The sequence below is a fragment of the Canis lupus genome, chromosome 6 (genome assembly GCF_011100685.1).
Source record: "Canis lupus familiaris isolate Mischka breed German Shepherd chromosome 6, alternate assembly UU_Cfam_GSD_1.0, whole genome shotgun sequence".
NCBI classification, from domain to species: Eukaryota; Metazoa; Chordata; class Mammalia; order Carnivora; family Canidae; genus Canis; species Canis lupus.
Genome location: NC_049227.1, coordinates 32235980 through 32263520, shown reverse-complemented (window position 1 = coordinate 32263520; position 27541 = coordinate 32235980). Strand labels below are relative to the sequence as shown.

The 27541-nt window shown below is 51.5% G+C and overlaps 1 protein-coding gene across 2 annotated transcripts in view; it reads right to left on the bottom strand.

The window, feature by feature from the left end:
• Positions 1–27541, bottom strand: part of TEKT5 (tektin 5) — a 39803-nt gene that overhangs the window by 7410 nt on the left and 4852 nt on the right. For both annotated transcript variants that reach the window (XM_038540392.1, XM_038540393.1), the window contains exons 4-5: positions 23229–23372; positions 18824–19046 (exon numbers count right to left, since the gene is read on the bottom strand). In XM_038540392.1, the coding sequence (XP_038396320.1) occupies positions 18824–19046; positions 23229–23372 (367 nt within the window). The remainder of the gene's footprint in view (positions 1–18823; positions 19047–23228; positions 23373–27541) is intronic.

Here is a 27541-nt window from a genome sequence, read left to right as displayed (position 1 = left end):
TGTGTCTCTGCCTCTCTCTCTGTGTGTCTCATGAATAAATAAATAAAATTAAAAAAAAAAGACTTAGGGGGTGTGTTTAGTGTACAGGACGCTGGCAGGGGATGGGGCCACAGGAGGGGCATCTGATACGAGTTCATCTCAGTTCTTGGGGAAGTCCCTCGTGAGCACAGTGGAGGGACAGGGACACAGCCACAAGCCTGGTGGGTGGAACCCAGAGGTTTCTGCCGGCAACAGGCTGTAGCTACCTTTTAACAGCTTTGCTCTGCTTTCCTTCTCTATATCCTTCTCTGTATCCCTCCAGTGAAGGCAAGTGCTATTGGGTCTCCAATTAAACAAGGGATAGAAATACAGTTTGAAGGATCGTGGTTTTAAGCATTTGTCAGGGACTGGAGTTACAGAGAAATACAAATACTAGCCCCGGGGGCTCGTGGATATGGTAATATTGGGAGGGTGGCCCACGTGGATATGGTAATATTGGGAGGGTGGCCCAGGAGCGAGTAGAGTTGGGAAACCCCACATCACACTGTCCCCCAGGTACACAGATCCAGCAGGTGAGAGAGTGGAGGGGGGCTGGGGAGCGGGGGCGGGCAGTTACAGCCCAAATGAGGATGTGAAGGGGTGGAGTCCCCTGTGAAGTCGTCTACCTCCCATCTTCCGGAGGCTGGCATCTGGTGGTGTTGAGGGGGTGGGGGCAGTGCTGGGGCTGATTGGTGGTTGTTTCTCCAAGTCACCACCTCCTGTCTCCTATGGGCGTTTCTTGAGCAGGCCTGCCTGTGGATGTTCCAGAACAGTAGGGGTTTTCCAGAATTGGCCACTCTAGAACCGGCCGATGACTCATACCCAAAGCAAATATGCCCAGGTGAATGTACTCTGCTGAGACTGTTCCCCACAACCTCGTGTCCAGGCTCTGTCACTCACGCCAGGGTCCTTTTCGTTGGAAGGGAGAAAAAAGCCACACACACTCACACATGTACACACACACACCCATTCATTCTGTCTTGGGGGCAGCTCCTGCCTAGCCACCCCAACCCCCACCCCGGTCTTACCAGCCTCTAAAGCTTCAGGAGCCCCATGTGCAATGACACAGCCTCCAGAAGTTTGAGGAACGACACCTGCAAAGGCTGAGAGGCAGAGACCAAGTGGCCTGCACACACAGTAACCTTGACTTCATGCCCACAAGGAAGCTAAGGACCTGCTTGGTGCCAACAGAGGCTCCAAGTGCCAGCCTGGCCCACCAAGCTCCAGGTCAGCCTGGTTCCGGGACCCCAGATTCCATAATGTGCCCTGAGAGAAGAGCCCCAAGTCTACGAGGGCGATGCACATACCCGAGTACATCCACTCCTGGGTATACACTGTCGTATCGCAAGACCACTAGGAACATCCATGTCGAGGATGTTGAGTGCAGTATCACTTGGAGTGGGCAGTGAGCTGGCAGTGGGTGCCCTTGGCCACAGAGAAGGACGAGAAGAAGACAGCAAGTGGGCCCTGCAGAGGATTTTGGTGGCTGTCAGGTGCCAAGGGTTAGGGGTGGATGGAACCAAGGCCGGATCTTTAAAACCATGCAGGATGAGCAAAGAAGGAAAACAGAATGAGCTATATTACAGGATCCCTTTTGAGAAAATTAAAATCCCTGCACCTACAACAGCCTTATACATTTTGAAAGAATACATCTCAACTAAGGGATCCATGTCCAACAATTAAAACAGTCGTCTATGGGAATGTCGTCCAGGGGAGAAAGGGAGTGAGCATAAAGTAGGGGGATAAAAGGAAGGAAACGAAAAATAAGCAAAGGGCTTTTTACAAACAGGATGTGCCAAGAAGTGAGGAGTATGATAAATTCCTCTCTCTTCACTGGGGTCAGAAAGGAAAATATTCCCATAACCCTACCAAATTTAAGCTTCCTTTTAAAATAACTTTAGTTTTTGCTTTTTTTTTTTTAAATGGGAGAAAGCCAATTAAAGAAAAAAATACCATCTGACAGTAAAGGGTATTGTTTCTTGAATTTGGCTGCATGTTAATTTTTATTTTTTTTTTGAGTAGGCTCCACACCCAGCATGGAGCCCGACGTGGGGCTTGAACTCATAACCCAGAGATCAAGGCCTGAGTTGAGATCAAAGGTTGGATGCTCAACTCACTGAGCCACCTGGGCACACCGGATTTGGCTGCATGTTAGGATCACCAAGAGGGTTTTTAAAAAGATAGATGCCTGGGCCCCTCTCCCGAGAGGTTCTGATTTCATCGGTCTGTGTATCAGGTCAGCAGAGCTCCCTGAGCATTTCAAAGTGCAGTCATGGTCAGGAACCACTGGTGCGAGGGATGCAGAGACAGGCAAACATTGAAAGTCTCCAAGGGAAGGAAATGGGTTAAGGACCACAGCCAGGGACTTGGTGCTGTAAGTCAGGGTGGCTGTCTCGGCAGGGAAGCCCCAGGGAGGGTAAAGGGATTAAGTTCATCCCCAACACCTACCAGAAGGTAAAAAGGTAAAAGACTTTTTTTTTTTTTTTTTGAGACGTGCTTTGGGTTTCCCGAAAGGAGCCTGAGGAAGGAGCAACTGGCTCATCACAGGGTTGAAAACCTGGTATTCTGATGGCACAGCCCAGAGCTGTGCCCTCCTCCCACCATGCCCCGGGGAATCCAGACCCCAGGGAGGAAGGAAGGCAGGGAGGAAGGTCTGAGCACACGCAGCCTTCCAAGGTGGGAAGGTCCGGGCAAGCTGAACACGGTCCCAAGCTCAGGATCCCTCAGACTCAAGGCACCTGTTATATGCAAATGTACATGCACGCACCTGCTCCGGTGCACGCGCACACCCCCCCCCCACACACACACAGAATGAGTGTCCCAAACAGCTCCATCTCCCTTTGCAGTCACCCACCCACTTACTGCCAGAGATGGTGTATCCCACGCACCCACATCAAACCCACACACTCCCACCACAGGGCCTTTGTACCGTCCCCTCTGCCTGGATGCTCCTTCCCCAGATGTCCACATGGCTCATTCTCTCACCTCCTTCGGGGTGCGGCTAGAATGCCCAGAAGGGCCTTCTCTGACCATTTCCTTTCAAGCAGCCACCCCCAAACTGGCCAGCACTCCCAACTGCCCAAACCACTGCTTTATTTTCTCTATAGCCCTTACACCAGGTGACACACTATGTGTTTTATTCATTTATGTTATTCATCTCCCCAACCAGAAAGTTAGCTCAAAGTGAGGAAGGACTTTTATTTTGCTCACTGCTGAATCCCCAGTGTCTATACCAATCGGTGCTTGGCACATAGTAATAATAAGAAGAATAATAAGAATAATAAGAATAATACTGAACAGCCAACACTTGAAATAGTGCTCACTGTGCACCAGGCACTTTGCAGAGGGCTTTGCATATATGGACCAATTGGTTGGTGCTCAATGACACTTGCCCCCAGGACGGATTAATACACGCCACGGGGTGTTTGGTTAAAAAGAGGACGGTCGTTGGCACCAGCCTGCCTGAGTCTGTTTAAATCCTGGCCCAAGCTGGTTGACCTTAGCAAGTGTCCTAGGGTCTCTGAGCCTTTCTAGTAAAAAGGGGATGCTAGTTACTCCCACCAAATGCAGAGCAGAGGTGAGGTGACTGGGGGCAGGCCCGGGAGGAGCCCCTCCACTGCCCGGCACACAGAGACACACACACACACACACACACACACACACACACACACACATCCTTAGAGCCACACGATGAGCACCGGTGCAGCATCCTGCTTCCCAAAGCAAGTATGTGCACGCGTGTGTGCGCGCATTTCTCCTACAAACACACCCTGGAAAGAGCCACAGGAAAGTCATCATCCCCCTTTCCCATCTTTCCTAGACCGGGGTGAGTGATGTCTGTCTGTCTATCTCTCTCTTTCCTCCTCTCTCTCCCAGCCCCTGAGCTGTGAGGGGCACCTTGAGCCCTAGAAGCATCCCCTCTCCCGTAGGCCCCAGGGGTATTAACCGTTCTGCTCCCACAAAGCCCAAGAAGCAGGGGGAAAGAGGCTCCTGAGGCAGGGTGCAGCCTGGCTCACCCAGGCTGGGCGGGTCGCTGCGGGATTGGCCCAGGGGGTCACCCCATGGGAGGAGCCTCAGCAGCCTCACTCAGAAGCTGGAACTCAGTTGGGAAGGAGGTGGAGGCAGTGGAGGGCTCAGCTCACCCACCGGGCTCCCCTAGTCCAGGGCTCTGTGCTCTGTGCTGCAGCCGCAGGGTTGAGACAGGAGGTCTGGGGGAGTCCTGAGCCTCTCATCTGCAGTGCATGGTTTGGGGGAGCAGTAGGTCACTCTGGGCCACTAAGCCCCTCTGCAGTCACACAGATCTAGGTTCAAATGCCAGCTCCAGCTCTTCCCCACTGTGTGACCTTGAACAGGCCACTCCACGTCTCTGTGCCTCATGCAATCAAGCTCTTAACATCTACCGAGCCCCTTCACCGAGGAGCCCCTTTCACAGAGCCAGACACTGGGTGGGGGCACTGGTTCTCCTGTGCAAAACCAGCATAACAATAACTCACCTGCATTACATGAGATAGTGTGTGCAAACTGCTTAGTCCAGTGCCTGGCACATACCATGGGACTGTCCTGCACCCCCACTCTATCCCTGACCCCCATCCTGCAATATTCAGTCTATTAGATTTTTTTCCTTTGGGATCATTGGTCTTTTTCCTTTTCTTTCTTTCTTTTTTTTTTTTTTTTTACTGTACGAAAGTAGGAAACTTAGATTCATTTGACAGAATTTGTTTTCTCAGGCAACCCATAAACTCCCTCAGACCTCCAGTCCAGGGCTCAGGCTTAGCTTCCATTAACCCACTTATTTGGATGTAAGGGGTCAAGGCAGCCTGTGCAAGGGAGGAGGAATGTCCTCTTTCCCAGCCTCTGGAATGTGGCTCGGAGAGGCGGCCAGCCCAGGGCAGATGGCGGCCCACATCCTCCCAACCAAACTTCTTTTTGTTAACCAACCCCCCTCCAGGCAGATACCCAGCCACAGGGGCCTCCGTGCAGGGTGTCTCGGAGGTAGGAGCCTTGGGCAGAAAAGTCAGGAGACCCAGGTTCCCATCCAAACCCTAACACAAACCAGCTGTGGAGCCCACGCCCCCACTCAGAGCCCTGGGCCACTGGGGTGATTTCCTTACCGGGCACATGGGGATCAAGGCCTGTGCTCCCTCGCTGGCTAGGGTGCTGCAAGGTCTCCCGGACCAGGCGATGTGCTCTGTACCCTAAACCATGGCCAGTCTTCCCCGCGTGCCTGGAGCCACTTCCCTGGAACCCAGCCTGAGACCTGTCAGCTGCAGGGATGGCTCTGGTGTGTGTGTTTTTAAGCCTTCATTCAACCCTGTCCAGATGTCCAGGAGTCCGAGTACACAGCCTTCCAGGAGCATCTGGAAGATGCTCTAACAGCGGACAGCTTTTTCTGTAAAGGTCAGTGTGGTAGATATTTCAGGCTTTATGTGGTCTCTGTCACGGCCACTTGGGCACTGTGGTGCCAAGGGAGCCCCAGATAATATGTAAATGTACAGAGATGGGGGGAGATCCTGTGTTTCAATAAAACTTTATGTACAAAAATAGGCTGAGAGGGGGAAGAGTGGGCCTTGGGGCCAGAATTTTGAGACACCCTGCTGTAGCCCATCACAGACAAATCCTGATTACCCTAAGCAGCCCATGTCGTGCAAGGCTGCTGCTCCTCTGGGGTTTCCTACATTTAGAAAATCATTTTTCTACTGCCTTGTCACTCCAAGTGCAGTCTGTAGACTGGCATCGCTGTGGACTCAGAGCGCTTTTTAGAAACGCAGGGTCTCAGGCCCTGCCCCAGACCTACCAAGGGAATCTGCGTTTCAGCAAAACCCTCAGGATGATCCCATGCACCATAAAGTTATAAAGTGGGAGGATGGGCTCGAATTTGTAGTTTGGCGGGGAGCTCTCTGGCTGCTGCCACGTGGAGGGTGGAAGCAGGAGGGCAGTGGGCACTGGAGAAGCAAGAGGACCCACACCGAGGTGGGATGGAGAGACATGGAAGGAGAAAGGTCACAGGGGTATTCAAAAGGTAAAACAAGGAGCACTGGTAGCAGATGGGAGGGGGCCAAGTGAGGTGAGGCCAGGTTTCACAGATCTCAGCCTGCCCAGCCCTAAAATTAGGAGGAACCTCCTAGAAGAGAGGCGTGGGAGCTGCCAGCCTGCACATGAATGCCAACACCTAAGTCCTGAGCATGCGGCCTGAGCAAATCACCACACCTCTCTGAGCCTCAATACCCCCATCCATATAACGGAGATGACAGTAGTATCCACCTCAGGGGGTGACTGAGACGACTGATGTAGGCACCCCACGTTTAGCACTGTGGCTGGCACACAGCCAGCACGCTCTAGATCTGGGTTTCTCAACCGGAGCACTTTCCACCTGTTCATCTGTCCATCCATGTATCCATCCGTCTGCCTATTTGCTATCTTTTTTCTTTCGTCTTCATTTTTAAAAAAATTATTTGTGAGAAAGTGGGCAAGCATGAGTGGAGGGAAAAGGGGGAAAAAGGAGAATCAGATGCCCCACTGAGCAGGGAGCCTGATGCGGGGCTCGATCCCAGGACCCTGAGATCATGCCCTGAGCTGAAGGCAGATGCTTAACCAACTGAGCCACCCAGCTGCACCTTCGCACCTTTCTTTCTTTCTTTCTCTTTCTTTCTTCTTATTTCGTTTCTCCTTTTTGATGTTTGGCTTTGGCAGGTGTGTCTGTAGAGGTCTTAGGGTGGGTGACGTAGCTATCGTAGTAGTCTTGCTTCTCCTTTTGCTCTTCTTATTCTCCTTTCTTCTCCTCCTCCTCCTCCTCCTCCTCCTCCTCCTCCTTCCTCCTTCTTCTTCTCCTTAATACCAGGAGCCCAGGGCTTCTCAGCCTCAGCACTACTAACATCAGGGGCCGGGTGATAGTCTGTGGTGGGGGCCATCCTGTGCACTGTGGGATGCTAGCAGCATCCCTGGTGTCACCTGCTAGATGCTAGCAGCACCACCTCCCCTGCCAAGTCATAGCAACCAAAATGTCCCCATCGTCAGATGCCCCCCTGGGGTGCAACACTGTCCCGTCGGAGGGTCACCAATCTAACCATTACCTGTTATTTTTTTTTTACGAGATTTATTTGTTTGAGAGAGAGAAAGTGCAAGTGCGAGCAGGGGAAGAGGCAGAGGGAGAGAGAGAATCCCAAACGGACTCTGTGCTGAGTGAGGAGCTTGCCGTGGGCTCGATCCCAAAACCCCGAGACCATGACCTGAGCCGAAATCAAGAGTCAGCCGCTAAACTGCCTGAGCCACCCAGGCACTCCCAAACGTGACCTGTTATTATTAATCATTACCACTCTTGGGGATCCCTGGGTGGCTCAGTGGTTTAGCACCTGCCTTTGGCCCAGGGCGCAATCCTGGAGTCCCAGGATTGAGTCCCACGTCAGGCTCCCTGCATGGAGCCTGCTTCTCCCTCTGCCTGTGTCTCTGCCTCTCTCTCTCTATGTCTATCATAAATAAATAAAAATAAATCTTTTAAAAAAATCATTACCATTCTTATTATTCTCAGGCTGTCCCCGTGGGAGTGGGGGGATGCTCACGACGACTCCCAGCAGGAACTCTGCAGCAAGACACCTGGACTCAGATCGTGGCCCTGCCGTTTACTAGGTGGACGAGGGCAGGCTTTACACAACTTGCTCAGCCTCGGTTTCCTCATCTGTAAAATGGGGCTAACGACGATTCCATCTTTACTAGGCTGCCCGAGGGAAAGAGGACTTAACACAAGGAAAGCACTGAGAACCCTGGCTGCACACAGTAAGCTTAGTCTTCAGGGTGATTCTTCTCTTTCTCCTTCTGCTTGCGGCCTGATGGCTCACCAGACCCGGACTGTGATCAACCACTCTCAGCCCTCGCAGGGGAGCAGCTGAGGGCAAACTGCACCACTCACCCACTGCCCTCACCCCAGGCCCCTGGGTGGGGAAAGGGCGAGGTCCACGTTGGAAATGGGCTCTGGCTGTGTGTGAGGTGTGAACGGCAATTGCCGGGTCTGCCTCTGCCCAAACCAACCCCGTGGCTCAGCGGAAAAGTGCCCTGATATTCCTGGCTGGAACAGAAATCCACCCAAAGGCTTTGAAAGGGGGGGATGGGTCTGGCGGGGTGGCTCGCCATGTAAAACTATCTGCCTGCGTCTTGTCTTGTGACAGCAGAGAAAGCGTCTAAGGCCAGGAAATTACTTTTGATGTGGAGGGGGAAAAAAATGAATTTAGCAATTCTAGCCGGCCTTAGGCTTCTGGGTGCTTTGTGCAACCTTGCAGATTCATTGTTTTCCAAATCGCGCCAAGCCAAGGGGTTTCCAAGGAGGTGCCTGGCTCAAGTGCAGCCTTCTCTGCTCAGGAAGAGAGAAGGCAGCTTGGAATCCTTCTGCTGGTCAAATGGTGGAAGGTTTTCAAGTAAAGCCACTCCCGGGGACAAGGGGAGAGAGAGAGGACAGGACCGCTCGGAGTGACCTCACCAGAAATTCAGGTCGTGAAAGCTCGAGAGCGTGCTGTCCCAAACTCAGCACATTGACAGAGGCAGATGCTTCTTTGTTGTGGGAGCTGCTCTGTGCCTCGTGGAGTGTTTAGCAGCAGCCCTGGGTTCTACTTGCCATGTCAGTAGCTCACTGCCCTCACAGTTACGACAACCAAAACATCTCCAGATATTGGCAAATGCCACCGGGGAGGAAATTTGCCCCAGATGAGGAGGAGGAGCCTGTTGACTAAGCCCTATTCCCAGCCATTGCTGTCCAGAGGTGGCCAGCTGCCTTTGGACAATGCCAAGCCAATGCAAACACGAGCTGCTGAGAGGCCGTCCGAGGTCAGGGGTCCTGCGAGCCCTGGAAGAGGCTCTCTGCTAAAGAGGACACTTACGTGAGTGTGAAAATTCATGGTCATCCACCAGCTCGGGTCTTCAAGTTCCCTTCATATTAATCACAATTTCTATTTAATTGTGTGCTTTTTAAAAAAGATTTTATTTATTTACTCATGAGAGACAGTGAGAGAGGCAGAGATATAGGCAGAGGGAGAAGCAGGCTCCATGCAGGGAGCCTGATGTGGGACTCCATCCCAGGACCCCGGGATCACGCCCTGAGCGTGATGCTCAACCACTAAACCACCCAGGTGTCCCAAATGTGTTTGTTTTTTAAAAAACCAGTCTCCCCTATTAGAACATAAGCCCCCTTGAGGGCAGGGATCTTGTCCCATTCATGTTGTATCCTCAGAACCTAAATCAGAGTCTAATACATAAGATATGTAAGTGGGCATCTGCTTCCGGGAGGCAGGGAATTAACAGACCTTTGTTGCATGTCTACACCTGGGAGATACACCTGGAGGACTTGTTAAAACTCAGATGGATAGGTCCCAGAGTTTCTGATTCAGAAGGTCTGGAATGGAGCCCAAGGATTTGCATTTCAAATACGGGACTGGGTGATGCTGATGCTGTCGTCCAAGGACCACACTCTAAGAAACACTGGTCTGAACTCAGAACCTCTGGTTCTCAATCTTGGCTCACGGAGTCTAAAAGGTTGAATAAATATCCAGGCCACACCCCAACCATTTAGATCAGGATCCCTAGAGGCAAGACCTGGGCTTCTGGGTGATTCCAGTGTGCAGCCAAGCCCAAGAACTGCTCCCCTGCACCCTCCCCTCTCATCTCACAGCCTTATACATCAAGACACGGAGATTCAGAAAGTTAGTCACTCTCCCGAGATCCCTTAGCTCTACCAAAATTCATCCCTGGTCTTCTGACTCCAAACTCCATGTTCTTTTGGCCACCTTGCTTGCTCCTCCCTCCAGATGGGAGATCAGAGCCCGGCTTTTGGAACCATCCTTCCAGTTGATCTTCATGGAGCACCAGCACGGAGATGGGCAGAGCTGTTGTTATTCTCACAGATAGGGGTCAATCATTGCCACTCCCATCCTGCAGACGGGGAAAACGCTGGCCTTGGTCACTTAGCCAGGAAGTACTAGGGCCAGAATTGAGTGCAGCCATCTGCACCCACCAGTGGGGCTCACACGTGGAGATGCCAGGGGTATCTGGACCGGGACAAGGAGAGCAAATGCAACAGCCGGGCAGCAGGTCCCGAGCAGGCAAACAGCCAAAGACCCAGAAGTGGACAACCCACAACTTGGAAGAAATTAGCAAATCGCTAGGACCTAGCTGAGGATGAGACAACGCTCTTCCTCGGCCAGGCAGCATCTTATCGGCTTCCTGTGTCAGCTGTAACCAATCCCAGCGATGGCCCCACCCTTGGCTTCCAGTCAAAGGCCGACACCAGCTGGAGCTTGCACTGGGGAGAGGGAAGGAAGAGCTTGGAGTATTGATGGTGGCCACAAAGTGAGCCCGACACAGCCTCATTTGCACCGGCCACCCGGAGCTCAGAACTACTGGTTCTCTCCCGTTCTCTGAGGCCTCTTCTGTCTGGTCCCTCCAGTGTTCTGCATTTGTTGGCTGCCTCCCCAGCTCTGGACCTCAGCCCTCTCTTCCTGATTCCAGCAGTTTCTCTCCCATTTGTTCAGTGTCACTGCTGACAGATATATGGTGACACAGTCCATTTCCGCATCACCCGGCTCTCAGAACTGCCCGTACCTGGGCTCTCACAGGCCCCTCAGGATGGGTGACTCAGGCACACGTGGCCCAGGTACAGCAATGAGACCTATCTCCAAGGGACACAGGTGAGCCTCTGATTCCTCCTGGTGTAAGGGTGAATATTAGGCAGAGACCTACTGCACGCCACCCCAAGGCTTTTCTTGAGTTACCCTGCCCTACCCACATACCATCTGTATAAGGATTTCATTTTTCTTCAAATCAACCCCCTTTTCAGCCTTGGACAAATGTATTTGAAATAGGATCTTAATTTCATTGCCACAAGTGGAAAACCGATCTCCCTCACCATTAATAGAGGGTACCATAACAAGAGAGAAAGTGGGAAAAAGAAGGTTAGTCTAAGTTCCTTTGTCTTTAGGGTTTCAAAGCCTGCTTGAGACTCGATGCCTCGCCGTCAGATAGAAAGATGTTAAAGGCAAATTAGCATCACTTCCAGTCTTGGCGCTATCGGAAAGCCTGATGACACTTGGAAAAGGGAACTTTCTCGCCAAGCTGCAATGGTGTTGAAGGCTCGCACCCGCCCCTCCTCTCCAGACTACCCACAGCCACAGGGGCAGGCAGGCCGGCTCCACTTCCCCTGGTCTGGGCCAGTTTTAGAAAGAGCCGTCAGTAGCTTGGCTGCGGGTACCGGTGCTGGACAGGATCCGGCTGCTTGCAAAGCACAAAAGTATTTCCCACTCCACAATGGGTTCCAGACCTCCTTGGACAAACACGGGGGCTGGCAGTAGGAGCTGGGGCCCTCAGATCGCCGGCTTTGGGCCCTCACCCCTCAGACACTGTGACTTCCTGCGCTGGCACTGCCTCCCAGGCAGGGAAAGGGTGTTCTTTTGGTGTTAATGACCGCTTGGAAAGCAAAACCCCAAAGACATCTCAGAGTAAAAGCAATGGCTTTCAAGGTTAAAATTCATAGTCCTTCTGTGTTCTGCTCAACTCTTCCCATGCCTGACTGCCTTATACATCTGCTTTCTTACATTTCCCCAGACGCATGCAGCAAAACGTGCTAATGCATGAGCCTACAGGAACCCAGGCGAGTAATGCAAATGAGCTAAGTGGCCCATGACAGGGGTGGTGAGGACCAAGGTGAACTGGAGAGCCTGGGCTCCTACTCACTATTCCCCTGGAGAAAGCTGAGCTCAGGGTTGCTAGAGCTACCCACTTTTCTACAGGTTCTGGAAATCTGAACTGTCCTGTGAAATCTCCATTTTTTAACCAAAAAGTTAAAAACAAAAACAAGCCACAAAAGACCTGTATGAGAGTGCATATAAAAGTATGGACATTCATGTCCACTGCAGCTTTAAAGGTGACAGCCCAAACTGGAAACAGCTCTCGTGTCCTTAAACAGCGGAATGGATAAGCAAATTCTGGTATGTGGATACAATACATACCAGGGGTGTCTACGTACAATACAATATCCGCACAACACACACTGCCCCACAATAGAGAGTCAACCAGACTCACAATTACGCTGAGTGAAAGAAGCCAAATGAAAAAAAAATGCATAGGGTACCTCTCCCTTTATAAAATATTTCTAGAAAATGCAAATTCAAGCAGATCAGTGGTTGTGTGGGATGGTGGTCGGGAGTGGAGAAAGATGACAAGGGGGCACAAGGAAACTGCCTTTTATGTGTTCACGATCTTGATTGAGGTGGTGGCCTCATGACATATATTGGTCAAAACTTCTCAAATTGTACACTTCAAACATGTGCACCTAATTACATGACAAGGATAAATAAAGCTGTTAAAAAGAAAAACAACATGGGGGCCAAAGATAGGCGGGCCAAGTTCAGCCCACGGACTACTAGGTTTTGTCCTCGGATTGAAACCGCTCACCAGCGTTTACTTGAGGTGCGGTGCACCACGCATTTCAGGGGGTGGTGCTGGGTTTACAAAGGTGAGGAGTCCCCGGGACAGCAGTGGTGCAGATCAGCCCGGTCCCAGTGAACATGCTGACCCATGGACAACTGGCAGGTGCTACCCAGACAGAGCCTCTCACCTGCACCTTTCTGGCCACACTCTCAAGGTTTTCTCTTTGGAAATCGAAAGCAGTTGAAATTTCTCTGTAAATCAAATGCCCTTTTAACGAGCTGCCAGCTACTCTGTGGGTACTCTCAAAAGCAAACAGGGAGGCAGGGAGGCCACAGCAGTAACCCAGGCAGGAGATGGTAGAGGTCCCCCAGGGTGGAGGCAGAAGGGGGCAGCCAGAGGATCGTGGTGAGGTTCTGAAAGTAGAACCGAACTGGATTTACTGATGGAGCGGCCGCGGGATGGGAGAGGAAGAGAGGCATCCTAGTGGGCTCCAAGGTGTGGGACTGAGCACTCCAAGTCAGAGCCCTGGAAGCCCCTGGAAGCCCCTGGAAGCCCCTGGAAGCCTGAGCTGCAGAGAAAAAAATGAGGCAGCAGGCAGCAGGGTAGATGTCCTCATGGGAAAGCTGGCTCCCGTTTGCTACCAGAAAGCCCACAGCACGTGCAAGGACAAAGCTGCTGAGAGGAAGTTGAGAAATCCCACTTATCTCTTTGACAGCCTGACCCCCAGCTCCTGGCGTTCTCATTTGCTCCAGACACATTCACATCCAAGACGGGAAAATATGACTTTGACTCAAGGGCTCGCATGACCAAGAGGTGCAGAAACCCCAGAGGGGCGTTTGCCTCTGCACTAATGGGGCTGACCCTGGTGACAGGGTAAGCTGGCCGGATCCATGCGGGAGGGACGACTGGGCTCGGCTTGGAAGCTTGGAAACAAATTGCACTTAGGGAAAATCAGATTAGACTGGCTGCCCAAGGTTTGCCTTCGGAAGGATTTGGTTCCCCCAATACTCTGAGTCTGGAAGAGGGGAGGAAAGAGAGACGGAGGGAGACAGCTGCTCACCCAGATGTCTGTCAAAGCTGACTTTGCTGGACAACCCACACTCCGGCTACTTCCTCCTGGCGGCACCGCCACCCTCACTGCCCCCTCAGCCCCAGTTGGTTCAAAACACAGACCCTCAGGCCCAGCAGATTGTTCTGCCAGCATCTGCATTTCATTGCAATATCCGGGTACTGGTACTATCTGACACATGGGTCTACGCGGCTGTTTCCCAAGAGTCAGGCCTCCACCGACCACCCTTACCATGTCCACCATAACCCCTGTCACACCGTTCCTCGCTCAATGAACAATCTTAGCTGCAAATCCATTCAGTTGTTAAAAAACAAAAAACAAAACAAAACAAAACAAAACAAAAACACCTCAAATGCCTCTATTCGAAAATAAAACTTTGTATCCCTATCATCTGGAAAGTCGGCATCATTTTCGTAAGTGCAAATAACCATAAAAGTGCATGAAACAAGAGGCAAGTAAAACCATGCTATTTAAGGTGGTGGCCTCATAACATATATTGGTCAAAACTTCTCAAATTCCTCCAAGGCCAGCACTCGCTGTTTAGAAGAGGTGGAGAAGGTCGTCTAGCATGTGATCATTTCAGGGACTGAAACAGGACAGAAGGAAGAATCACGTTCTTGCTTGCGATACACTCACTGTCACTTGCCCTGCCAGGGCCTGGCTTCCATACTTCAGGATAAGCACTGCTCTAGAGCGGTGACCTCATCCCTCCCCCGGGTCACCTTTCTCCCACATTAAGAGTCCACCCCCTTAACAAAGCATATTCAACTGGGTCGTTGGATACAGGTGGGGACTTATGCCGATCTGGAGTCCCGGGCACTCCAGGACCCCTAGGGGGGTCCCAACTCTCAGGAGGCATCGATTCTCAAAGGCAGCAGCCTGCTCTCAGGTCAGCAACTGCTCCAGCCCAGAGAAGTCACCAGCCTCTCTTCTAGCAGAGGTCAACATGACTGGGACACACCCTGGGCCCCAGAGTGCGAGGATAAAGTGCATGGACGAGATCCAGGACATATTACAAAGTTTAGGGTGTGGCCTTAGGGATGGGAACCCTAGGATCATGGTGAACAGCTAAGGCTGTCTATACACCTCCATACCCCTGCTGGATTCAAAGTCTGCATGGGAACTGTGTAGACCTGGCCTTTCAAAGTGGATTCCTATGACTACCTGGACAATACTTACTTTGTAGCATGGGTGAGGATGGGGGCTTCCAGAAATGCTCCTTGCCAAGGGAATCAGGTTTAGCTCAACAATTAACAGGTAAAATTTTAAAGGAAAATTTCAAATCCTCCATCTGAACCCACCACTGAAAGATGAAATGGTTAGGATGCCCAGGTGGCTCAGCAGTTGAGCATCTGCCTTTGGCTCAGGCCATGATCCCAGGGTCCAGGGATCAAGTCCCGCATCAGGCTTCCTGTGAGGAGCCTACTTCTCCCCCTGCCTATGTCTCTGCCTCTCTTTGTGTGTCTCTTATGAATTTTTTTTTAAAAAGTGACGATTGCTATATATTTACCTTCATTCCATCAACTCCTTCTTTTATTATCTTAGAAAAACATGATATAGGATCGTCACCAACCAGGAGGCAAGTCCTCGCTCAGGGAGTGTTGTCACAGGTGCTGGGCTGGGGTGTGGTGTGTTTCAAATGGGTGCTGGCTTATTTACAAAGCAGGTGGTGATTAAATTATAAATATTAATAAAAATCCTCATAGTTACAAAAACTCTCTCATCAGGGAGGAGGAGACTGTTGGTAACAATTCCAAACTTCCCTGGAGAAATTTAGGGAAAAGGCTTTGCTCCCCACCATCACCCAAGAGATCCTTTTTCTCCCCATTAATAATAGTATGAATACTTAGTTACCTTTTATTGAATGTTTATCATGAGCCAAGCACTGTGCTAAGGACACCACAGAAATGTATGCCTTGATCAACTAACTCTACTGTTCCCTGTTTCACCGAGGAGAAACCAGTCGCTGAGACCCACCAAAGGAGCTTCTCAAGTCACCTCCAGGCCTCAGACCTTGTGCCATGAAACATGACAAGGTGCTGTATTTGACCCACAATATGAAATGTCTCCTCAAAAGAAAATGCTTGATCTGCCTTTGGGGCATCTGGGTGGCTCGGTCGGGTAAGCATCTGACTGTAGCCCAGGACATGATCTCAGGGTCCATCTGCTACATGGAGGAACCTCGGAGACACCATGCTCAGTGAAATTAGCCCGTCGCAAAAGGACAAATAGTGTATGATTCCACTCGTGTGGAAGTGTGACCTGGAGTGGTCAATTTGTAAGAGACAGAAAGGAGGGTGGTGGCTGCCAGGGGGACAGGGGACTGGTGAGTGGGTGAGTGGTTTAATGTACATGGAGTTCCTTAAACCTGGGAGTTCTTTTCAGTTTGGGAAGATGGGAAAACGTTCTGGAGACAGATGGTGGTGATGCTTGCACAACAGCCTGAAGTTACTTTACACCAGTGAACTATACACTTAATAGTGGTTGCTACGGACTGAGTGTGTGTCTTCCAAAATTCATGTTGAAACCTCATCCCCATTGTGACAGTAAGAGGAGGCGGGGTTTCAGAGAGACAGTGAGGTCCCTAGTAGGCTCATGAATGGGATTTTAGTGCCCTGATATGAGAGACCTTGGAGAGCTCCTCCCATCTGTGCCATTGCCATGGGAGGACACAGCGAGAAGACGATGTCTGTGGATCAAGAAGCAGACACCGAATCTGCCCAAGCTTTGGTTCCTGAGGCTTACAATCATGTAAGATAAATGTCTATTGTTTATAAGCCTCCCAGCCTGCGGCATTTTTGTTACAGCAACCTGAACAGACCAAGAAAATGGTACTCTTTTTGTACCACAATAATAGGACAACTTTTCCCAGAAGGAAGGAAGGAAGGAAAGTAGGAATGAAGAGAAAGAAAGAATAGGCTTGAAATTAAAAGTATTAATTTTTACTGGATTCATGGATCATTCTTTGAAAAACATCAACAGGAAACTCAACATTGTAGATTCCTCTCCTTCATCGAACAAAGATCTAAGGGGTGTCTACGGTGTGCCAGGTGATACACGAAGCAGGGGGGCTACATAGCGGGGTTGGGAGTCATGTTCTGGGGAGATGCAGACAAGTCAACCAACTAATACAGTAAAATCATAGCCACCGACACAGTGTTTACTCTGGACCAGGCACTAGTTCGGCTGGTTTACCTACTACGTTAACTCAGATAATCCTTCTGGCAGCCCTGAAGTCAGAACCAATATTATCCCCATCCTACGGATAAGGAGACTGAGGCACAGAGAGGTTAAGGAAACTGTCCAGGATTGCAGAGATGGGGAGCCAGGACTCACACCCGGGCAGCCACGCTCTGTCCATACTTCTAACCACATGCCATGGGGTGGAGAGGACAGTGATAATCTACGTAAAACTGCATGTGCAGTCAGCAAGCTGCAACCTGTAGGCCACATCCGGCCCACCGCCGACTTTGGTAAATAAAGTTTTATTGGAACACAGCTGTGGGATGCCTGGGTGGCTCCTGGGATTGAGTCACGCATCGGGCTCCCCGCAGGGAGCCTGCTTCTCCCTCTGCCTGTGTCTCTGCCTCTCTCTCTGTGTCTGTCATGAATAAATAAATAAAATCTTAAAAAAAAAAAGTAATACAGCCGTGCTCATTTGTGTCCATATTGTCTACAGCCGTCCAGATGAGCAGGACTGAGTAGTTGCGACAGAAACCGTACGGCCCACAGAGCCAAAAAGAGGATCTGGCCCTTTACAGAAAGTGTCTCAACCCTGCTTTGGGAAGATTAATAGAAAAGTGTTCAGGAAAGGAGGGAGGGAAGGCACATCTGCCAACTCTGTCTTCTCAAGATAGTTCACATCTCTCCCTCCCCCTCCCATCTGATGCACAGGTGGCCATCCCCCCTCACTGGATGCCCTCAAGAGCCTCTTAACCATGCTGTGTCCACGCCCCACCTCTGCAACCATTTCCCCTCTTTCTCTGGAAAGAGATCTACCAAGGATGAGATTAGATCCCAATCCCTTCCGTTTAAAGACCTTCTAAGCCTCTCTTCTGTTCTCAGAGTAAAGTCCAGACCCCTCACCATGACCTACCAGGACCTGTAGGACCTCAGCCTGCCCAGGGCTTCAACCTCATACCACACATGTCCTTTGTACTCACTGGCCACTCTTAGGATACTCTTCCCACCATCTCTTGCCTGCCCAACTCCTTAGTGACCTGCTCTTGATGCCACCCAGTGTAAGGTCCCTATGTGAAGCCCTGATGCTTCTCTTTGCTCTTCCCTCATACTAGAAACTTCCATTTTCTCTGCTCCCTCCATACCTGAGGCTCTAGGGTGGCGTTTGTGGGGGCTTACACTGACCCTGTCTAATTTCCATTGAACCTTGCATGCCACACACACACACACACACACACACACACACACACACACATATATATATATATATATATATATATATATATATATATAATCCTTTATATATGTACATACAACATATCCTTGAATCTACAATTCTATTTTGTGAATGCAGGTTCAAGGCTAGTCCTTTGTCACCACCTCCCCCAATCAGACTGTCGTACCTGTGTCCTTCAAATGTGTAGATTTTATAGCCACCACTGCTCTACACCAGAATGCAAATCCCCTGAGGATAGGAAGCAAGGGGTTATTTGCACAGCCCCTGCTTTCATTCCCTGTGGCCAGCAAACATGTGGCACCCAGTATGTTCACTGAGTGTAGGTGGAGCAGGGAGGATAAATTCCATGCAGGGAGGACCCCCAGAAATGTGAGACAGCACACTGCATTCCCACAGGAGCAGTAGAAAGGGCAGGCAGTATGGCAGTGGCAGGAGATAGTGACAAAACTAGGCAATCCTTCACCCCTGATGCTGTGGAAGCCTTCGAAGGTCAAAAGGTTACATTTCCAAAGATGCTGATGTGGGCCAAGAGCTACTCGGCCCATTTCCTGGGGCTCTGATAACTGCGCCCATGTTCACTGACTATGTTCTGCTGCAGGGCCTTCAGATGGAGCGAAGGACCCTGGGGGCCGCCAGCATCCTCTTGGGTGATGTGCTGATGGGCAGGCCAAGCTCCAAGCTCCATCATCGGGGGGAGCAGGGAAGGATCTACCCCAGATGCTGGAATCCCTGTGGGACGCTCATGGCCCCTCCCCTTTCCGGGGGACACCCTCCAGATCCGGACCAGTAGGCCGGTTCAGCACCAGGGGTGGGTGGGCAGCTTGGCCAGATGCCGCTGAGGCCCTTAGGAGGCAGGTGAGGACTCAGCTGAGTGGACAGTGGTCCTTACGTGCACATGCGTGAGTCTCACTTACCTTAGCCAGCTGTATCTGCAGCTTATTCTTCACGTCTGTCACCTCGGAGATTCGGGCGCTGAAGGCCAGGTTGGTGTGGGTAAACTGCTTCCAGAGCTGATCTGACAAGGTCTGGAAGAGGTTCTCAGCCTCCTCGCGCAGCCGGATGGAGTTGGCCCGCATGTTCTGCGAGTGCCTGATGTTGTCATTGCTGAACTTGGCCCAGGTCTCAGGCACAGAGATCCTGCAGGAGGTACAGGGATGAACTAGGGATGAACTGAACTCAAGACAGAAATTGGGATGGGGGTGGAAGGCAGGGCTTGGAGAACCCCCAATCCCAAGTCTCATGCTGGGCACTCTTGCCATCTCGAGTGGGACCATCTCTGTTGGGGGGTCACCCTGGGCACTGTCGGATGATTAGCAGCACCCCTCTGCCTGCCAGATGCCAATAGTACTGCCCCTCCAGTCATGACAACCAAAAATGTCTCTAGACATTGCCAAACGTCCCTTGGGAGAGGGGGAACCACTGCCCCCCGTTGAGAACCACTGGACTAATCCATCCCCCTCGTCCCCCATTTTGCAGGGCAGGTAACTGGAGCCTAGCCAGAGCTCATCTTCCAAAGAGCACCTGGTGAATTGTAGGGAAAAGAGATTCCTTCAAAAAGCTCTTTTTCTGAGCTCTCCCTTCTCACCACCAAAATCACGAGCCAGGCCACGAAGCAGACACTGGGGCACGGTGCTGGCTGCAGGCCCTTTCAATTCAGTGACGAGAGCGTGCCCATGCTACCTGCCCCACCTCACTCATTCAACGATTCAACGAACATTGTCTGAGCGACTACCACGTGCCAAGCACTGTTCCAGGCACCCAGGATAGAGCCAGAAACAAGAGCATCAACGTCCCTGTCCTCACGGTGCTAAGCTTCCAGGAGGGGAAGATAGACATCAAATAAAGAAGATATTTACGCATGGTGTATGTACTGTGAAGAACTTTAGCCGGGGAAAGACAGGCTGATGGAGTGCAGCCATCATGCATCTGTCAGGGTCATAAATGGGAAGAAAAAGGATCGGAAGGCGTCGCGGGGCTCCTGGGTGAGCCGAGGCACAAGGCTGTCACCACTGAGGGCCAGAGCAGAGGGAGGGGAAGGAGAAGGGAAGCCCTGGTTGGGGAGAGAGTGGGAGCAATCCACCCCCAACCTCCTGCTCCTCCTGCCCTCCGCCTCCCGCTGGTGCCTCTCCTCCAGGCTGAACCCAAGTGGGAACCAGATGGGAAGGCGGTCTGCTGCAGTGGGCAGCCCCCACTATAGGACAGCAGCCGGAGAGTGGATCTGGGGGGCGGGGGGATGAACGGAGACACAGACTATTATCAGAAAAGGCAGGCAGGGAAAGCTTCTCAGAGGTGGTGCAGCATAAGGTATTCAGTATAGACAACAGAAAGTACTTCCTGGCAGAGTCTGCAAATCCCTGCAACACACAGCTGATGTACTGCATGGGGGTCTTCTCCTCTGGGAAGCCTCTTAGAAGGAGGGGCATGTATTTCTCGGGAGCCGGCTTCATTTCGGGGGCAAACCAGACTGGGTGAATTTTTAAGATCTCTCCTAGCTGGGAAGTCTCCAGTTCTTTTTTTTTTTTTTTTTTTTTTTTTTAGTCTCCAGTTCTTAAATAAAACATCTCTCTTCTCAGGCAGTAGAAAAAAGAGACTCAACTTTTCTGAAATAGAAGTCTCCTTTCAACATTTTAAAGCACACTTAGATTGCATGGTGAATAGAAATTTTTAAAAACCATATATCATATGTGGTCGCCTTGTCTGTCTTTTGCAGGAATTTTAAAAAATCAAGCAGTAACGGGGGTCTCTCAGCCTTCTGGAGGCGGGAGAGGGCACGGTGTCTGATCCAGACCTTTCAGCCAACAAACACTTGAGGCTCAGAGAGGTGAAGTGTCTTTTCCAAGGTCACACAGCTACTCGTCATTGATCCACGAAGGGAGAGGCACCTGGGATAGCAGATAGAGACTGCGGACTGACTCGGGAGCGTGCCTCCTGCTGCTGAATGGAGCACTGTCAAGGTCAGGAGGAGCAACCTCTAAGCCCTCGCCCTCCCCTGGAGCAGACAGCTGTGCTCCCCAGAGAAAACAACCCGCTCCATCACACTCTCCCTGGGGGGCATGTGCCAGAGGCAGCTTGTCTGCGGAAGGTGGTGTGCTTTAGTAAGGGGGACGACCTTTCTGGAGCTTGTGTCCTCTAAGGATGGAGGAGGTGGCAAGCTTTGCCAGGAGGCCGGAAGGTGCCGAGGTAAAACAGGCTCTGTGTCCAACGTGGGCTCACACTGTGGCTCTGCCACTCGCTGTGTGAGGTTGGTCCAGTTGCTTCAACTCTCTGAGCCTTATTCTCCTCATAGTAAAATGGGGAGAATAATGGTATCTACCCTGCAGTTGTTGAGCAACTAAACGTGAAACCCCTATTTGGCACCTGGCAACAGGAAGCGCTTGATAAGTGTTTTAGAGTCACAAGACGCTGTTTGCAAAGTGTCGTGTCTAGCACTTAGCAAACAGCCAGCAAAGGGCACCTCCTACCAGCACCATCACCATCATCATCATCATCGGTTAAACTGCGGCAAGGAGAACTTGGGTGAGCAGAGATCCTTGCAATGTGGTCTCCCAACGTCCTTCCGCCTGCCCTGCCATGGCCCTGTCTCAAGAAAACCTCCAATACAGAGCCTGGGCTAGCATATCTGGTGAGCAATCAGTCACAGCCACGGCACTTGCCCTCCAGCTGGAGTCGCTGGACGGGGACTTTAAACAGCAGGCCCCGAGTCTCTGCCAGCCCCTGGTTTTGAGCTCTCAGGGAAGCATCTGTCTGGGAAGGGGATCCTCCAGACTCCCACTCCGGATGGCCAGCTGCCGCTGAGGGGACGAGGTGCCTGAAGTCCTGCTCACATGGCCAGTGCCATGGGGAGTGGAGAGGTGGGGGGAGTCCCCTTGTTGGGAACAGGAGGAGGAGGAGGGTCCCCATGAGTTGCCACTACCGGAAACCCCAAAGGGTCATTGCAATACTTTGATATTTACTGAGGTCCAGCTGGTGGCCCCAGGTTCAGACCAAGGAGACTGCCAAGAAATTCCTTTCCTCTCTTCTCTCTTTCTTCCCCCGCTCCCTTCCTCTTTTCACTCATTTGCTCACTCAACAAGCGTTTACTGTGTGACAGGCATAAATATGTGTACTAGAAGTCTTCTTTCTCTCTCTTTTTTAAAAAAAGATTTTACTTATTTACTCATGAGAGACACACAGAGATGAGAGAGAGAAAGAGAGAGAGAGAGAGGCAGAGACACAGGCAGAGGGAGAAGCAGGCTCCATGCAGGGAGCCCAACGTGGGACTCGATCCCGGGTCTCCAGGATCACACCCTGGGCCGAAGGTGACACTAAACTGCCGAGCCACCCGGGATGCCCTCCCTCTCTCTTTTTTTAAGAGACCAAGAGAGATACCACCATCTCTACTTGTACCCAGAGCACTGCTCTGTCCAGCCCTCATCATCCCAGACCTTAGACTGCCGATTGGGAGAGCAGGCCTAAGTTCTGCGTGAAATTCCATCAACAGGGACATGCCTATGACATAGCCAGGCACACAGAAGGCACCTACCTCGGAGCTGCTGTGACAAGAAAATGAGGTCACACCGCAAACACTCAATACATGTTCGCTGCTGTCTTTCCCCCACACTGGACTCTGTGCTCAGCGCTCCACACACCCACCTTTTTATACTCAGAGCAGCTCTGGGAGGTGGGCACTATTTTTACTGCAGTACAGATGGGGCCCAGAGAGATTAAGTACTTTGTCCCAAGCATGAGTGCAGAGGCTGAATCTGAAGCCAGGCAGCCTGGCTCCAGAATCCACTCTTAAGCCGCCACCAGCGCTGACGGGCATTCGTTGGCTCTTGCAGCAGAGCTTGGATTCCTCCTCCGCCTGGTTACAGCCATTCTATTTTGGATTTGTTTAGTGGAATTGCCATTCGGGGTGCCTGGCATGCCCTGGCTCATGGCAGTGGCTGTGTGACCCTCCCTAAGCCAATCTCTTACACCCCCTTGCTGGAATTTGAATCTTGGGCAAAGTGGGGCAAGAATGAAGAGAGGAGGGCTCTGACAATACAGCTGATTAGCTCCCACTGCCTGGCTCATTCAAGCTGCTAGAACCTTCCCGTCCATCCAGCCTTCTCCTGAAGTCTGTGGCTCCCCCAGCAGCCTTCCAGTAAATTCCATCTTGTCTTATGTTAGCCAGCATTGGATTCCGTGGCTTGCAACAGAGAATTCTCAATCACCCACTTTGCCTCTTACTTGACTGATGCATGATAACCCCTTATGGTTCCTTGGCAGAAGCAGACCTGGAAGCCCTCACATCCATCAAGCTCGGCCAGAGATAGGTACCAAGAGCTCACTACTTACGTGCCATCGACTTTCTCCATGCCATGGAAAAAGCTGATGCAGTCTGACGTGTTCCTCAGGTTAAAGCACTTCTCATCAATAAACTGGGCTGAGGTTTTGTCCTCCAGGTCCCTCTCCAGAGCATGCTGAGCATCTCGGTTATCCCTGTGTGGGGCAAGGATTTGTCCCTAGGTTATGTACTTACCCAGAGTCCCTCACATGACGTTACCCAGGAGCGTGGTGCAGAGCCATTGCTGAAAGCCAAGCCTCTGGACTCCCAGAAGGGTGCTCTGTCTATCCCCAGTGGCTTCTCGGCCTCTTCCCACTTTGATGCCCTCATCACACTACTCCCATCCCCTTAATACACTAGGATCTGTTGTCATCTAGAACAGGGGTGGACATTTACTGTAAAGGGTCAAATACTAAATATTTTGGGCTTTGTAAGTCATAGGGTCTCTGCTGCAACTACTCAGCTATGCAGGAAAACAGTACATGAACAGGCATGACTATGTCCCAGTAAAACTTTACAGAAGCAGGTGGTGGGCCAGACTTGGGCCCCCAGCTGTACTTTGCTGACCCGATTGAGAAGATATGAATTCTCACTGCGGACAGAGCCCAGTATTGATTTAGATCACTTCACAGATCATTGTGTTTGACCCTATGCTGGGCACAGAGGGAAAAGACATGAACTCATTCACTACCAGTGACCCAGTCACTACTACCAGACCCAGTCACTACCTTCCAGTTGCTTACAGATTTGTATAGATAGAGCAAAGATGAATAAAGAATGGTAGGGTTTGAAAAGGATACTAAGTAATGCAGAGGAGGAAGCCATTAACTCCAGGTGAGAACGTTTCTGAGGTAGGTTCCATAAAACAGTAGACAGGTGGGTCAAGAACGTTTCTGTGGTAGGTTCCATAAAACAGTAGATAGGTGGGCGGGGGAATGAGGAGTCCAAGCTGAGGACTTCACATGTGCAAAAGCAAAGAAACGAGACACCCAGGTGTTTAGGGACCTCTTAGCAGCTCATTAAGGCTGACAGAATAAGGGGCTGGCAGAGTCAGGAGCTAGGGGGAGCCAGGACCTGGACAGTCAGATGGGTAGGATCAGAGACTGGGCAGAGTCAGGGAGCCTGCAGAGCTAGTGACTGGTGGGGCGAAGCATGGGACAGTCAGGAATTGGACAGTCAGGGATGGGTGGAGTCAGGGAGGGGGCGGAGTCAGGGTGGGCGGAGTCAGGGACTGGACAGAGTCCAGGGTCTTGATTGGGCGGAGCCAGGACCTGGTCAGAGATGGGTGGGATCAATGAGTGGGCGGAGTCAGGGAGTGGGTGGAGTCAGAGTGGGCGGAGCCAGAGACTGGACTGAATCAGGCAGTGGGCGGGGTCGGGGTGGGCGGAGTCAGGGCTGGACAGAATCAGGGAGTGGGCGGAGTCAGGGCCTGGACAGAATCAGAGAGTGGGCGGAGTCAGGGACTGGGCAGAGTCAGAGAGTGGGCGGAGTCAGAGAGTGGGCGGAGTCAGGGACTGGGCAGGGTCTTGATTGGGCGGAGCCAGGACCTAGACAGAGATGGGTGGGATCAAGGATTGGGTGGAGTCAGGGAGTGGGCGGAGTCAGGGGCCGGACAGCATCAAGGAGTGGGCGGAGTTAGGGAGTGGGCGGAGTCGGGGTGGGCGGAGTCAGTGACTGGGCGGAGCCAAACATTGGACGGTCAGGGATGGGGGAATCAGAGACTGGGCGGAGTCAGGGACACAGTAGAGGTGAGCCGAGGACAGCGGTAGGGCCAGTACTTGGTGCCTTCAGGGCTGGTATCTTGCCTGGGAACCTTAGACTTACAGGCCACCGTGTGCCAAACTCCAGACCCTGGAGAACCACTTTTGTGGTTCTTGTCATGTTCTCAAAGTACCTGTGCTATTATTTACCTGCTACTTTTCATAAATCACTTCTAAAATATAAATAAGTGTATTTTATTTTTTTTTCAGTCTTCATTTATTTATTATATATTTTATGCCAGACACTAAACAAGCAGCAGAGTAATTCTGAGGAATGATATATTGGAGACTACAGTTTGGTGGGGTAAATAAGTGTATTTTAAAGGGAAAAATCTGCATCGCTGTCTTTAAAGGAACATCAGTAGCACCGTCCATTATTGGGTCACCTCAAACATAAATACTAAGAAAACACTAACAGAATCCTAGCTAGAATCTGTTGTCTCCAGAAGGTTCTAAGCCTGAACCCTTCTGTCTCTCTCTTAATAGAAACAAGACTAGTCAGTGTTAAGACACACGAGCATCAACTGGGACTCTGCCCTTGAAGTGTTTGGAAATGACGAGGAGTAACCTTCACTGAGCCAGCTAATGTCCAGACACCAACTAAAGTGAGTGGTGCACATTTCATACTGGGGTGTCTGTGTGTCTGTGCGTCTGTGTGCATGTGCATGATCCTTCTCTCTTTCTCCCTCATCTTTCTTGGCTTCTCTCTGTCTTGGGGATTTTGTGTCTCATTCTCTGTCCCTCTCCCCCTGTCTCTGTTAATCTTTTTTGCCACTTTCTCTTTCTGCTGTGGACACCGGATGCTGGTGACAGCTTTCAAACAGGCTGGAAGCAAAGAAAGTAAATCGTGTTGGTGGGTTCCCACTTATCAGAATGCTCAGAGAGTCATGTTGGGACAGAAGAAACCATCCTGAGTCCCCTGAGGCCTTCTGAATTGGCAGAGCCATGGAGGAATGGGGCCCTGTCCTGCCTAATGAACTGGAACGTGAAGACCAGAATGTAGAAAAGAAACATGCCAGAGCCTTAGAGGGGACCCAGGGCCTCAGAATCCCTGGCCTACTGGTCCAGCTAATGAGCCTAGAGAAAGAGTGGACAGCCCCTGTCTCCCCACCTCAGCCAGTGACGTAGAGCCCAGCCAGAGCCAAGGCTCACCCTGCTGTCGGCCTGCAAGGAAAAGCCCTGATAGGGCTTCTGCTCAGCCTTTTCTGCCTTGCCAAGGCTTCTGGTGACGTAGGGACACAGCTCCGCCTGGATGCAGGCCTGAGGCCTCCCCCAGAAAACCATGAGGCCACAGGCCAGCACCAGGGAGGCCACCTGAGCCGGTCAGCAGTGGAGCCTCCCCACGGGGGCAAGGCTACACTGAGTTCTACCCAGCCACTGAGGCTCCGGCCAGTGCCAGGTTAATCAGGGAGCCCTGGCAACATGAGCTGCTTCCTGCCAGAAGACAGGCCTCCTCTGCGAGAGAGCCACTGCCCAAGGTCAAAGAGCCTCTCTCGAAGGTGGCTCGGCCTCTGTTCTGGCAAAGGGGAGGGATGCCTCTCCACCTGCTCACGTTCTCTACCCCCACCCTCCCTGCCCCAGCTGCCTGCACCTCTCAGTGTCTGTCCTCAATCCCCCCAACTTTTCCTCTGTCTCTGTGTCCACCCCTCTCCTCCTCTCTAGCTGTTGGTACACTCCCACATCTTGCTTCCTTGCTGAGATTGCACAAGCAGTACCCCCCTCACCGTCCCATCTTGGGATTTCCCTCCTTGAGTCCAGCTCCCCAATGTCAAGTCTGGGATTCTGTTCACTCTGTGGGCTCAAACTATCCCGTCCCAAACTCCAGCCCTCTGTCACCCCCATACGCCGAGTTCCTGCCATAGCCTTAAATAGGGAACCTCAAGCACAAATAGGGAACCTCTTTCTTGCCCAAAGTGATCATAAAAATAAGGGCAAGAAAAAACCCAGTGAAGACATTTCCTTACCCAAAGCGCTCTCTTTGTTAAAAAGATTCCTTTTTAAATATAAATATGTAAGGGTTTTTTTTTAAAGCAAATTGATGTATAGACAAACACGAGGCAAACAGTAGTCCAGGTGGGAGGTGAAAGTATCAGAAATCAGGTCAGAGGCGCGCAAATGACCCTGCTTTCATCCATTTACAGGTCCCTGCATCACTGCTGTGTGTGCACCTGATTTCAGACACCTCTGCCTCTAAGATCTGCCCTGACCACACCCTTAGATCTGCAGGGAGATTTTCAGCACTGCCCTGGATGCTGTTCTATCCTGGGTGATCCTGTCCCTTCCACCTACTCCTCAATGGAGGCGGGGGGCTGCTCTATATGTGTTGGGAGGGCAGGTGACTGCTCCTTCTGGGGCACAGCAAGCCCCCAGAGCCTAGCTGCAAGCCGCCTGACCCCTGAGCATCTCATCCAGGTTACCCACATGCCCCACGCAGCTGGAAGGGGCAGCTGTGGCTAGGTGACCAGCCCTGCTCTTGTCCTCTGTGTCTGAGTATATGAAGAGGAGAAACCAGCAGAGTAGTGCACCCCATAAGAGTTGAAGGCAGTGCCCAGCTCCAGCATCAA